Source organism: Nematolebias whitei, chromosome 12, assembly GCF_014905685.2.
Source record: "Nematolebias whitei isolate Nwh7 chromosome 12, NemWhi1, whole genome shotgun sequence".
NCBI lineage: Eukaryota > Metazoa > Chordata > Actinopteri > Cyprinodontiformes > Rivulidae > Nematolebias > Nematolebias whitei.
In genome coordinates this window covers 40,387,410-40,400,556 of record NC_056509.1, presented here as the reverse complement: position 1 = coordinate 40,400,556, position 13,147 = coordinate 40,387,410, and the positions used below count along the sequence as shown (strand labels likewise).

The 13,147-nt window shown below is 42.3% G+C and overlaps 1 protein-coding gene across 2 annotated transcripts; it reads right to left on the bottom strand.

Moving 5' to 3' along the window:
• Positions 1–214: 214 nt before the first annotated feature.
• On the bottom strand, positions 215–4,108 carry cnr1 (cannabinoid receptor 1). Of its 2 annotated transcripts, none has more exons than XM_037685580.1 (2): positions 3,675–4,108; positions 215–3,228 (listed from the first exon to the last, which is right to left on the bottom strand). In XM_037685580.1, the coding sequence occupies exon 2, from the start codon at positions 3,181–3,183 to the stop codon at positions 1,777–1,779; it is 1,407 nt and encodes a 468-aa protein (XP_037541508.1). In that variant the 5' UTR covers positions 3,184–3,228; positions 3,675–4,108; the 3' UTR covers positions 215–1,776. The 2 variants fall into 2 exon arrangements, with proteins under 2 accessions (XP_037541508.1, XP_037541510.1); XM_037685582.1 differs by having other exon boundaries at positions 3,680–4,108.
• Positions 4,109–13,147: the final 9,039 nt, after the last annotated feature.

Sequence of the window (13,147 nt, the reverse complement as noted above, 5' to 3'; positions counted from 1 at the left end):
AAAATCTAAGATAAATAAAGATAATCTGAAAATGGCATTTATGGTAGTTAATAATAAAAAAAAAAATTAAACATATTCTCACATCGCCCACAAGAGGGCAGTATATCTTCAATGATAGATTTGTGTACCCTTCATCGCGTTTGCCGCGAGCAAAATGAGTCACCAGACCTCACGTTTCCCGCCATCAATTAACCAATCAAAACAATTCCTGGCACAACGACACCAGCTGGAACTTTATTCAAAAGGTTTGAACACAGCAATAGTAAAAACACTTGACTGTTTGATTTCTGAAGTCATAGATTTCTCATTATGCCACCAATATACAGAAGCCACTTAACAGTTGACATTTTGACCTTGAATATTTAAAATTACACTGAGGCAGCAAAGCGTTACTGATAAACAGCTGTTTGGATAACTTCACACCGAGATAAATGTCTACAGAACCATTGTGCTGTGAGGTTTTCTAGATTGAAAGTACTACAAAATCTATTAGAAAAAAAAAATCACATCTTCTCACTGTAAGGTTCGTTTTTTTTCCTTTGTTTTTTTCAGCTCTGTGTAGTTTTTCCCACACAAACTTCCATTCAAGTGACCAGTTAAAGACCTTTGTTTTAAGAAGTAACAAATTAACAGCAGACATATTTAATTTTTTTTGTATTCAGAGTTACGCCAAAACTACGTCACTAGCTCTGTGCACGGGTTTCTTTTTTGTTTTTGTTTTGCAAAATGATGCCCGTCCATCCCCACTGTTGGAACAGTGGCACTAAAACAGCTCACCGCAACAGTAAAAAGAAAAGGCTTTGGGGTTCGAAACACCAAGTCACAAGGAATCACACACGTCCAGTAAAGTCATACATGGGATGAAAGCAGCTATAGTCTTCAGGGTACCGCAGTAGTGACCAGCACACTGCGTCTCCTCAAGCTTTGAACAAAATCTTGGCGTTTGCGTCACGAAGGACTCAACCGGAACGCTTCGCTTTGCAAGAAAATCACTGTACATTTGTCGGGTGCACGTTTGAATAAAGTCACGGTACCCAGCAAGTACAACAGCCAGCAAGAAAACAAAAAAGAAAGCACTCTGCCACGAAAAGTACCGTCTCGAAATACATAAACTCGAAGCTGTGCGTCCGTTTCACTCGCCCCTTTAGTTAGTTTTTTTTTTTTTTTTCATTGACTCGTCGCGTCTGAAAATTCTTTTGGCCACTCGTGGAGCGACGTCAGGACACAGAGAAAAGTGACACGTTTCATGGCAAATTCGAAAGGAACGTTTAACTGACTGCATTTTTCTTATCTTTATAGAAAAGTCCAACGTGCGCAACATGAAGCCTGTAGAAAGTCAAGGCGTTGCAACGTTGGGCTGTTTTTACCGTGCAAGACACATGTTAAGTCCTAAATGACGCTGTAAAACATCTCTACTTAAAAATGTCAGTAGCCCCTTTTCCCATAAATGAAGATATAGTTTTTTTAAACCTGAAATCACAGTACAAAAATATAATATGCCTTTACTAACTGGGTATCATGAAGTCTATGGTAAACAGCAGACTTATGATAGTCTTTCATATACTCATTTCCAGTTGAGTCCTTTCAGAGGTCTTGCAATACCATTTGGCACTTTGGCACACCTTGTTCTTATAGATAGACAAACATAAAGTTATGGCGCCACCCAAGCCTTAATGTGAAGAGGACTTCTCTTGAATACGTATAGCCTCTGTTGTTTTGTGCAGAATGGCATTGTGTGATGACATTTACACATTTTATCCCCCCCACCATGGCTAGTTAGACAGCTTCTGCAGAGGTTTCGGTGGACACGGACATTGTTACTTTGGCTATTTTCACAGTGGTCTTCACGCAGCTCTCTGCAGCCCTGTTGGCAGAAATGTGTGCGTTCCTGTTCTGGCAGTCCGACTCCAGGCTGTTGTCCAGCTGCTGGGTGTTGCTCCTGCACGCGTTGCACGAGCTGAGGAAGGCGTGCCGCAAGTCCTTGCTCCTCAAGGCGTAGATGATGGGGTTGACGGTGGAGTTGAGCAGGCAGAGCATGCTGCAGAACGCAAACACCGTCTTGATGTCGTCGTCCATCCTCCAGAAGAGGTCGTAGACCATGATGGCGAGCAACGGGCCCCAGCAGATCACCAGCACCACCAGGATAAGCACTAGGGTCTTAGCCAGACGGATGTCCATGCGCGCCTGATCGGGGCGCGTCGTCTGCACTTTAGTCCCATCTGCTGAGTAGACCACGAGGCTCTTCTGGGAGGCACGGCTCAGCATGCGCACAGCGTGGTGGTGAGCTTTCCACAGAATGTAAATGTAGGCGTAGATGATGAACAGAACCAGCACGCTGGTTACACTGATCCAGAACATCAGGTAGTTCTCGTCAATGAGGGGGAAGATGTCTGAGCAAACAGAATTGAGTCGTTTACAGTTCCAGCCCAGCAGAGGTAGCACTGCGATGATGATGGAGATGGCCCACATCATGATGAAGGCTATGACAGCCTTGGTCCGCGTCACGATGCGCCTGTAGGCGAGGGGCCGGTGGATGGAGATGTAGCGGTCGATTGCGGTGAGGAAAAGGCTTCCGACCGACGCCGTGAACGACGCCGTGACCCCGCCCAGCTTGAAAAGGAAAACATTGGGGCTGTCCTTCCTGTAGAAGACGTGGAAGTCCAAAAAGCTGTAGACAAAGATCACACTGCCCAGAAGGTCAGCCACAGCCAGACTGCCGATGAAGTGGTAGGAGGGCCGGCAGCGGAGGGTGCGGGACTGCAGTATGACGCAGAGCACCACCAGGTTCTCCAGCACCGTGAAGGTGCCCAGAGTCAGAGACATCACAGCCACGGCCAGCTGCTGGCTGGGGGTGAGAATCATGAAGCACTCCATGTCCATGAAGTTCTCCCCACATTGTATGTTAGTCTCATCTCTGATCGTGCTCCGGTTGCCAAACACGTCTGTAGCATTGGTGGGGAAGAACGGGACGCCCTTCAGGATGAGCTCTTCATCGGCAGGTACTTTGTTGGGGAAGGAGTTGCTGCGGAAAGCAGACAGGGGCTTCTGCATGGAGAAGCTGCCCTTGAAGTCTGCATCGCCGATGGGGTTGTCATAGTTGGCATCGTTGGAGCTCAGATACTGTAAGCCAGATGTGATAGTCCGGAAGGTGGTGTCCGCCACACCATCGAGCACGGATTTCATGGCTGTGTCTGAGGGTAATGCTGCAGTCTAAGATGTCCGGACAACCTACGAATCGACAACAAACACTTCAGACATGTTTTTGAAAAATCACAAAACCTTGAAAAGAGAATAACTTTGTACTCGTGATCTTTTCGGCTATTTTTTTTTTCTTTGCAGACAGAAAAATGCCTTAGACCTTTATATCCTGCAGATTTATGGCACTGAAATTCTTTGACAGTTGTTTTTTTTTAGATGAGACATAAATTAATGCATTTTAATATATTGACAATAGATGAATCATTTAAATAGATTTTTTTTTTTTTGTTGGATTTTATAAAAGTCTGATAATTTAAGAAGGAAACAAATGTTTTTTGATTGATAAAACAGAATTAAAAAAAAAAGCAAAAATGATATTTTGGATGCTGGGATAACGAGACAAAGCATTCAGAGTGCCAACATCAGATCTAAGCAAAGTCTTAAAGTAGAAACAGTGAGATCTTTTTTTTTTTTACCTTACATAATTCTCCCGCGTGTGCAGAACCGTCCTGTCTCACCGCGCGTAAATCCAAGTCAGAAGCGCATCTCTCCAAAGATGCGACTTCAAGGAGGAACAGATGGCGTTTCTGCGTCGGGTCACACCATCACTTGTTTCAGGGTTGTCTCTGTCTCTTCTTCGTGTCGGAGAAGTTTGTGGGATGTCTGGAGAAGTGTTCCTGGTCGGCGCGCCTCCTCCGTGGACACAGGTTGCTGCTGCTGCCTCCAGCCTCTCCTCCTGTCCTTCTCTTTGTGCCTTCAGTCTTATGAAGCTTCGCCTCCTCGGAGCTGGGTCACGTGGTGCCACGCACCGCCCAGCCCGTGGATCTGTCAGCCGCGACGCGTCGGGGGAACAAGGGCTTGGATGGAGACAGGCGCACGGACATGATTTAACAATAAAATCGAAATGTTTTAAACATAACCATCATAACATCAGTTTGATTGTTTTAGTTTGTTGGGAAGAACTCCCAGCTACTAGTACATCAACTTTGACCTCAATATGCGTAAAATGTATGACTTATGGCCACATTTGTGTTGGCAAATATAAATTAGCTGTGGCGACCATCTTAAATTGGATTGACTCCAAATGGCCATTTGTTAAAGAGGTACTTCTATGGATTATTTCTTGAAAATCTCGTTGAAATCCGTTCACTGGTTCACAAGATATTTTGCTAACAGACAAACAAGGTTGACAGCAGCAGTTAATGCTAAAGTTTTAAGCAAATGTTTTGCTTCATATCTAACACTTGGAGTATGTGTTGTGTATTACTTTCAGCTACAACCACATCATGTTTTAGCTCTTGATTAGTAAAATTCGCTGAATTATAGCAATTTTTGTGTTATTTGAGGTCAGTTAGCTCTGGGGGCCATCTTAAATTGAATTGACTTCAAATGGCAAGCAGCTAAAAAGGTATATGTAGGGATTATTTCTTGAGAATCTCGTTGGAATCCGTCCACTGGTTCACAAGATATTTTGCTAACAGACAAACAAGGTTGACAGCAGCAGTAAATGCTAAAGTTTTAAGCAAATATTTTGTTTACTATGTAACACATGGAGTATGTATTGTGTATTACTTTCAGCTACAACCACATCAAGTTTTAGCTCTAAGTTTGTTAAATTGGCTGAATTATAGCAATTTTTGTGTATTTGATGTCAGTTAGCTCTGGGGGCCATCTTAAATTGGATTGACTTCAAATGGCAAATAGTTAAAAATATGCATTTAGGGATTATTTATTGAAACTCTCGTTGAAATCCGTCCACTGGTTCACAAGATATTTTGCTAACAGACAAACAAGGTTGACAGCCATCTTAAACTGGGTTGGCCGCAAAACCTAATCGGCTGTAGATTTACTTTTAATTACTATTTCCAGAAAGCTTCAATAAAATCCATCCAGTGACTCATGAGCTATTGTGAGACAGAGTTGATTTTAAACAGTTAATGGTACAATTTTAAACAAATATCTTATGCAATCTATTAGTGCTCAGAATATGTTTAGAGGATCAGTCTCAGCTACTACCATGACAAATTTTCATTCAAAATCTGTAAAGTTTACTGAGTTAGAGCCACTTTTTTTTTATTTTTAGTCTGTCGCGGCCTTATACAATCAAGTCGAGTCCAAAAGTTAATCAGTTGCAGACATACTGTACATCAGTGATTACTTTCTGCAAGTTTAATCACATTTTTTATAGTCATAATATTTTATGCACATAGACGCAGGCAAAAACCACATTGTCTGCCTTTGCCTTTTGTCAGTGGGCGATAATATCTCGTAACGGCGTCACTGAAAAGCGTCACGCGAAGCCAAACATCTGCACCTTGACTCTCGCCACTCACTAGACCACAAACCGAGTTCTGCACCGCCGAGTCGAGCGTGACCCCAGCAGGACAGAGAACACAAACGCATCAAGAAAGCACTTCTTCTAACACCAAACTGGATATTTATCGTCAACTAGAACATCTGGAAAACACTCCACCAGACGTAAAGCAGAACAGACAGAAAAACAGAACCTGAGAAACTCTGAAGGTGTTGAGCAAAAAATTGGAACTGGAAACCTCCGTCAGTCCATGAACGCTGTGAGCGCCATTTCAGTGTGGCTGCCGCTGGACGTAAGAAAGGTTCCTATCAAAAACTGGGTTGCTATGTCAAAATCCAAGATGGCTGCCGCCATGCTGTGAGGTGTATTCTGCCCAACCTTTATAGTAAATGTCTCCACATGACATCACGGGACAAATAAAATGGCTCCTCAGGTCAAGGCTCGTCACAAGATGAAAGGACGTTTTGAGACGACAGGTTTTAAAGAGAAGTCGAGGAGGTGGTCTCATCGGTCGCACAACTTTTACAAAGCAACCACTCTCCTCCTCGAGCAGCTTCATCTCTCAAGATGTGAGGAAAACAACTTCCAACAGGCTGGTAAACAACTCTCAGGTGTAAACAACCCGCATGACTCACAGGAGGGGCAGGTGTGACCCGTGACCTCCATCCTCTTCATCTCACAGAGCTGAGAGCCTTTTGGGTGAGAAGTGGAACATCTTCAAAAACGCCAAGGCAGGAAGTTCAGTCATCTATGAGATATTTTGCTAACAGTACAGAGCAAATGGCCTTCAGTGGTGAAGATATTTAAAAGTTCCTTTTAGGAAAAGGCAATTTCTACGTTGAAGCTGAAATCTGGAAAAGGCCGAGCGGCGATGATTCACAGAGCCGTCGTGTTTTCACACCAGCGTTTCTGCTCCTCTGGACAAACCAGCAGTTTATCGACACATCGGGTGAGATGACGAGCCAACAAATTAAGAGTCAGATCCTGTTATGAATAACAACAACAAAGACTGGGCCTTAACAAAAGCACGTCGGAGAGAAAGGCTGCGAATGAGCTCATTTCCGTGTATTCAAAGGGTTTTTGTGACGTTAAACTTCTCTTCACTCACGTTTCCAGACTGCAGACAAAGGCTGCAGCAGCTAAGTGGCGCCTGTTTTATGTATTCATTTATTTCTGGATAAATCCCAACAGAAGGATTTTTGTGGCGTTTTGCTCGCTGAATGTGAAAGTGGCTCTTTGGAAATGAAATTAGGCCACGGCTCCATTATCATCATCACAGGTTCTGTTAATATTATTCAGATAGGCTTGAGATTATTACTAGAATCAACAAAATGTACAATTTCCGGTCCACATATGGCCAAAAAAAACCAACATCCAAGCAGGTGTTTAGTTTTTTGTTAAAGTCGCCAAAAGGTGAAAGTGTGCAAGAAAGGTTTTACATATGTGCCTGTTTACTAAATAATTCTTGAACCACTGGACAATTTTTATTGAAACTTGCAGAAAGTAATCATTCTGCATGCATCTACAGCTGATTATCTTCTGTAATCAACCCAATTCAAGATGGCTACCATAGCCAGCTGACCTTGAAGAACACATACATGGTTATAACTCACTCAATTTGACAGACATAGAGCTGAAATGTGGTGTGGTAGTAGCCGAAAGTGAGCAAGATGTTTCATATTGTTGCATGAAATTGTGCCTAACTGTATCTTAAAGGTTTAACCAAAATGGCTTCAGCTGTTATTTCACAACACAATTTGACCTTAGTGTAAAACTCAAAAGGCTGCCACTGACATGCATTCCTTAAAGGCCTTTAATTTAATCTGGAATGTACAGAAAGGTTGGTATTTTTCAGATTTCTTATCTGCAAATATTCTTCGGTGTAGGAGTTCCAGTTTTTCCCTACAGCTCCTCAACTCCAGATGGCGCCAACCAGTGTTGTAGTCAAGACCACCTAACCCGAGACCAAGTCAAGACCAAGACCAGTCTCGAGTACTACAACACTAGCGCCAACAAGCTCACACCTGCGGACCATTATTCTAACGAGCTGTAGGAGTTTATATAACAGTTGATGACTTCACTCTGACGCTGGTGCATTATCTGCCGACTGCTTCTCCTCCTGTGCGTCTCCTGCGCCCTGGACCTCCCCGTTTCCATTGTGAGCCTCCTACTGCTTTCTCCAGTCGTTCCTCGCCTTCCACCACCTGATCTATGCAACCTTTCTGGGACCTCCTCGCTACAACTACTGCAACCATTGGACCCTCACCCCTGGGAGAAACTCTTCCACCCTACTGTAATGCCTCTCCATTAGTACCATTAGCACGGTTTGACTCGGCTTGGCACGGTATGAATTGTGTTTTCATTATACTTTCAGCAACAGTTCTAGTGTGCGGGTTCAGCTCAGAACCCGCAGGAGCGCGCGAGGCCGAGGCTTGGCAGGCCCCGGCCTCGAGCGCTCCTGTGGGTATCAGCACGGAGGATCTTTCGTGGTGACCGGCGAAGCTCGGAGCCGGGGAGACGATGCCCTGCCCGGCCTGAGTGGAGAGGACCGGCGGAGCTGCATGTAGCTCACTCTGAATTTTGTCGTTGGCCACCTAGCACAAAAAACACCTGCACTTCCACATTAGACCACAGTGTTATAATTATTTTAAAAATCTTAAAATTAGGTTCACTTGCATTTGAGTTATTGCAAATGGCAGACTGGGTTGTTGTGAAAGTTTCTCAAACCACCAGCGACTCCACCCCCTGACCAGTCAGGGGCCGACAGTGTTCTGACGTCACGTTTTAGGAACAGTTGGGCACGGTTGGAACCCCAGAGAAAAAGGGACTGAAAAAAGGGACCGGTTCCACGAACTGTTACTAGTGCAAACCTTGGAACTGTGCTGAGTCGAGTCAACCCGTGCTGTACCGTTACTGTCTGGGTAGTGAACCCTCACATTCAGGACCATTTTAACAGACAAACACATTGTTTATGGTTAATACCTGCCGGATCAGGCAGAGATGAAGCTGTTCGGAAAACATCCAGGGCTGTAAATTTATCAAAACCACAGATTTTTTTTTTTTACAAAAAATGTTGAGTCTGTTGTCTGCAGCAGAGTAAGTGTTTGAGGAAGCATCAAAGCAGTGAGGGGAGAGTACCGCCATGCTGGAGGTAGGGTTGAAAGTGGACGCGACCCTCGGACGCTCTGTGATTGTGGAGGTCTGTGATGCTGCGCTGCATCCTTCCTCTGTGTGCACGTACACTTCAGGCTCACTGCAGTTCAGAGAACGCCTGCAGATGGGCCATTAAGCGGTTTCACCCAATTAACTCCAATAGCCTAGTAGGTCTGATAATTGTTGCTGCAATGTCTATAAAGGACATTTTTCTCCAAACAATGAAATCTATATCTCTGGAACCTCTAAACTGGTTTTCTATAGTATTTCTGTAAAAGCTTTTACAAGAGCAGAATGCAAAATGAACGTTTCTACACACAGAATGACCGATACCTGTACTTGTTTATCATTTGGACCATTACTCGGTAGATGTCGATTTGGACAGGGTGAAGAAAAACAAAAAAAAGACTGATGTTTGTTTTAGGAAAAGCATTTTGAAAAATTTGGAACGTTGCGTAAAATGTAAATAATCACAGAACGCAGTTATTTGCGCATCTCATAAACTCATTTTATCACAATGGAACACAGTAATCATGTCAAATAAATCATTGTACTACTTTTAAGAACTAATTGGATCATTCTGAATTTGATGGCGGCGATGCATGTTAAAAAGTTGGGACAGGGCCATGGTTCCCACTGAGGCCTCCCGTCTTCTTTTACCAACAGTCTGCAAATGTTTAGGAACTGAGGAGAGCAGCTGGAGCTTCTGGAGGAGAAACTCGTTCCGTTCTTACCTGCTTCAGGATTCAAGATGCTCACCAGTTCTGTTTCCTTGCTGGATTTTTTGTCTCATGATGTGTGAAATGTTTCCAACTGATGACGGGATGAGTCTCAGCTACTACCGCTTGTTGAAGCCATGTTGTTGTAATGGATGCAGTATGCAGTTTTGCTGAAACATGCAAGGACTTCACTGAAAAAGACATTGTTTAGATGGAAGGATATGTTGTTCTAAAACATGTAAAGGATTTTCTGCATTGCTTTTTTAATCAAACCTTTATTTAACCAGATTAAAAATAACAAGCAAACACTGAGATCAAGACCTCTTTCACAAGGGTGATCTGGCCAAGAACAGGCAGCAGCACACGTCATAAAAACAAGTAACAAGATGAGAATAAGACTTCAGAAATATATACAAACATACAATATAACAGTAAAGGGCAATAATTGTAATAAATAATAATTTAAAGCAATGGATATTTAAGATCTAAAACACAGGCACTGTTGACAAGATATCCATTGTCGGTGTTTTAAAAAAGTTTGCAAAAAGCACAAAGTAACAAATTCTGTCAGTTTTAATTCAGCTTGCAAGGCATTTCAAGCTAAAGGGGCGGAAAAGCTAAAAGCTTTCTTGCCCTTTTCTGTTTGCACACGAGGAACATAAAGATGCAAACAGTCCTTAGAGCGTAAGGCATAACTACTGTCCATTCTTGGAATAAAAGTACATAAATAATGCAGAAGCAGGCCAATAAGAGACGTGTACACCAAAGTCAACCAATGTACATGTTGCCTGTTATACAGGGAAGACATACTGATTTTAAAATAGAGATCACAGTGATGAGTAAGATAACTACAACCAGGGATCAATCTTAATGCACAATGGTGCACTGGATTTAAGGGCTTCACCCTTAATTTGGAGATTAGGTGGTTCATATGAGATTTAAAAGAAAGCTCCTCATTGATAATTAAGCCCACTATTTTTAAGTGGAGACCCTCTCGAGAACTTTACCTTGGGCAGTTTTTTTTTTTAGGGATATTCTCCAATGGGACAGACAAATTTGAAAAGTTAATTATTTTGGATTTATCAGCATTTTAAATCAATTTTAGTTGCTCAAGACGAATCCGCACCTCATCAAAAGCAGCTGTAAGAATTTAAGTGCCCGAGCAATTGAATTTGAACAACAGTAAATAGTACAATCATCAGCAAAAAAGTGATAGGAGGCATTTTGCAAATTTTCACACAGTGTAAATTGTAAATAAGATGGGCCCCAAGACAGAGCCCTGGGGTATGCCCCTTTTTGACCTTAAGAAAACTTGAGCTTACTCCAGCCATCTGTACACACTGTGTCCTATTTGCCAAATAATCTACAAACCAATAATATTAATAATATAAATAATAGAGAATAAAATATAATAATAGATAATATAATATAATAGAGAATATTCTTTGGAGATGCCCAGTTTGAGAAGGATTGATGGTGCCTGTCCAAATGTGTAAGCTGCCATGGCAGAGGCACCAATGCACGCCCATACCATCAGAGAAGAAGGTTTCTGAACTGTGCACTGATAAGTCTGGTTGGTACTTCAAGGTCATGGTGTCCATGGTTTCCAAATAGATGTTTAGATTTTGATTTGTCTGACCATCTTGTCATTTGCATGTTAAATGAGCTTTGGATCAGAGAAGACAGCAGCGTTTCTGGATGGTGGCTTCTTCTTTACATGACAGCTTTAAGCAGAAATTGTGGAGGGCACGATGAGCTGTGTTTACAAAGATTTGTGGAAGTGTTCCTGAGTCCATGCAGTGATGTCCAGAACAGAATCAGACCTGCTTTTAACTCAGTGGCCCCTTGAGGTTCTGAAGAGCACGTGGACCCAATGTCCTTTGAGGACAGAGGTTTCTCCAGATTGACATTTTTTGAAGAGTGCATGAACCGTTGATGATGGAATATTCAAAAACTCTTCCCAATCTTTTGTTCAAGTCCAAGTTTGAGTTCAAGTAGGTTTATTCTCATTCTCACCACATGTGGTACATGAGGTGGAACAACATTGTGAACACAGGGTCCCTGTTACATCCAACAATAGCAAGAATATAAGGTGTACAAATAAACAGTAAATAAGGGTCTATACACTAAGATAAACACTAAATGAATGCCAAACAGTATGCTTAAAGATCTAAGATCACTGTTGAGGAACATTTTGAAACTGTTCCATTATTTTTAGATGGAGCTTTTTGTAGACTGGTGAACCTCTGCCCATCTTTACTTCTGAGAGGTTCAGCCTCTAAAATGTTCTTTTTATACTCTGTACTGTCTCTGAGCCACTGCCATTTAACCTAATTAGTTATCTAACACTCCTCCAGATGTTTTCTTATTCTTATCACTTAAAGCAGACATTTGTTGTCCCTGCTTCCTGCTTTTTAAGATGTGTTGCTACCATAAATCTCCACTTTATTATTTTAAGTTTAGTTTCTAATCGGGATGCACAATATTGGACTTTTGGCCGATATCTGATATGTCGATATGTTAAAACTTATTTGGCCGATAACAGATACCCATGTTTTTAATATACTTTCCATTGTCAGAACATAGCCCTCTTATTTAGGATTATTTGCTACAAATATTATGTAACGGCTGTAACAGCTGGTGACATATTCAGTAACAGCCATATGTATATCACTTTAACTTATATTAAATGAAAAGTGTTAAATGTTATTTATTAGCATTAGTCGCCTGTGATGCTGTCTCACTTGTGGAGGCTTGTTCCAGGTTCCTAGCTGCAGTGATGGATCTCCTGCACCCTTGTGCATGAAGGACAACCTTTTTAAGTTAAAAGTTTTGTCTATCCATTGTGCCGTGAGACTAGTCATGCTAACGGGGCTAACACTTGACATCCAAATGTCTGTGGTAAAACTCACCCAAGTGCCATCGGCTATTAACTTCTCAGTGACGTCAGAAATGACGGCTTGTAACTCGGGTAAGTTACGTCAAAAAAATATCTCTGACTGGGAACGATGTAGCGAGGCTCAACGCAGTCCAAAAATCTTCGGAATCCATTATCCTCAATGAAAAAAAACTTCCTCACCGCCAACATTTTGACTTCTTCCTCTTTGCCGTGATCAGATCAGGTAGGCGCGCATGACGTCATCATGTTGTGCTGCCACTGCAGGCATCCTTGTCACTGGGTTTTCATACAAAAACAGCGTCTTTTATATCGGTGAGTTATTTTGATGGAATGGCCGATATTTAACTTTAACGCAAATATCGGCCGATACCAATACCGATATCATGCCGATAATATCGTGCATCCCTAGTTTCTAAGTTGTATAGTGAGCCTGGGTTTTAACAAGGATTGTGTTTCACATCTTGTTTGTCTGACAAGTTAATGTTTTTGCAGTTGGGTTGTCTCAGTTTCTTGTCTTGCAAAGTGAATGATTATTTTATGTGAGCAGAGGCATGCCATTTCTATAAACACAGCACACATCCACCATAAAACATAAAGATGGTGAAAATAGCATCAAACTCCAGCTGGGAAAATCTTGTTTCATGAAAAAATGTTTCAAGCTGACATTTAATCAGATTATTCTCATGGCTGTGGCTCGGACGCTGACGGTTTGATTTGCCAACTTTACTGCTGAACCGTGACAGTTTTCTCTGATTTGCTTGGCGTGCTAACCTGTGAGTTAGCAGTGAGCGATGGCTGAAGCAAAGCTCGCAGCCATCTGCGGTTTCAGTTGTACATCACATTTTGTCCTCCGTGGTGACTCAC

What these genes read in the sequence shown, in the direction of transcription:
- cnr1 (XM_037685580.1), bottom strand. Translation starts at nt 3,183, where the DNA reads ATGAAATCCGTGCTCGATGGTGTGGCGGACACCACCTTCCGGACTATC.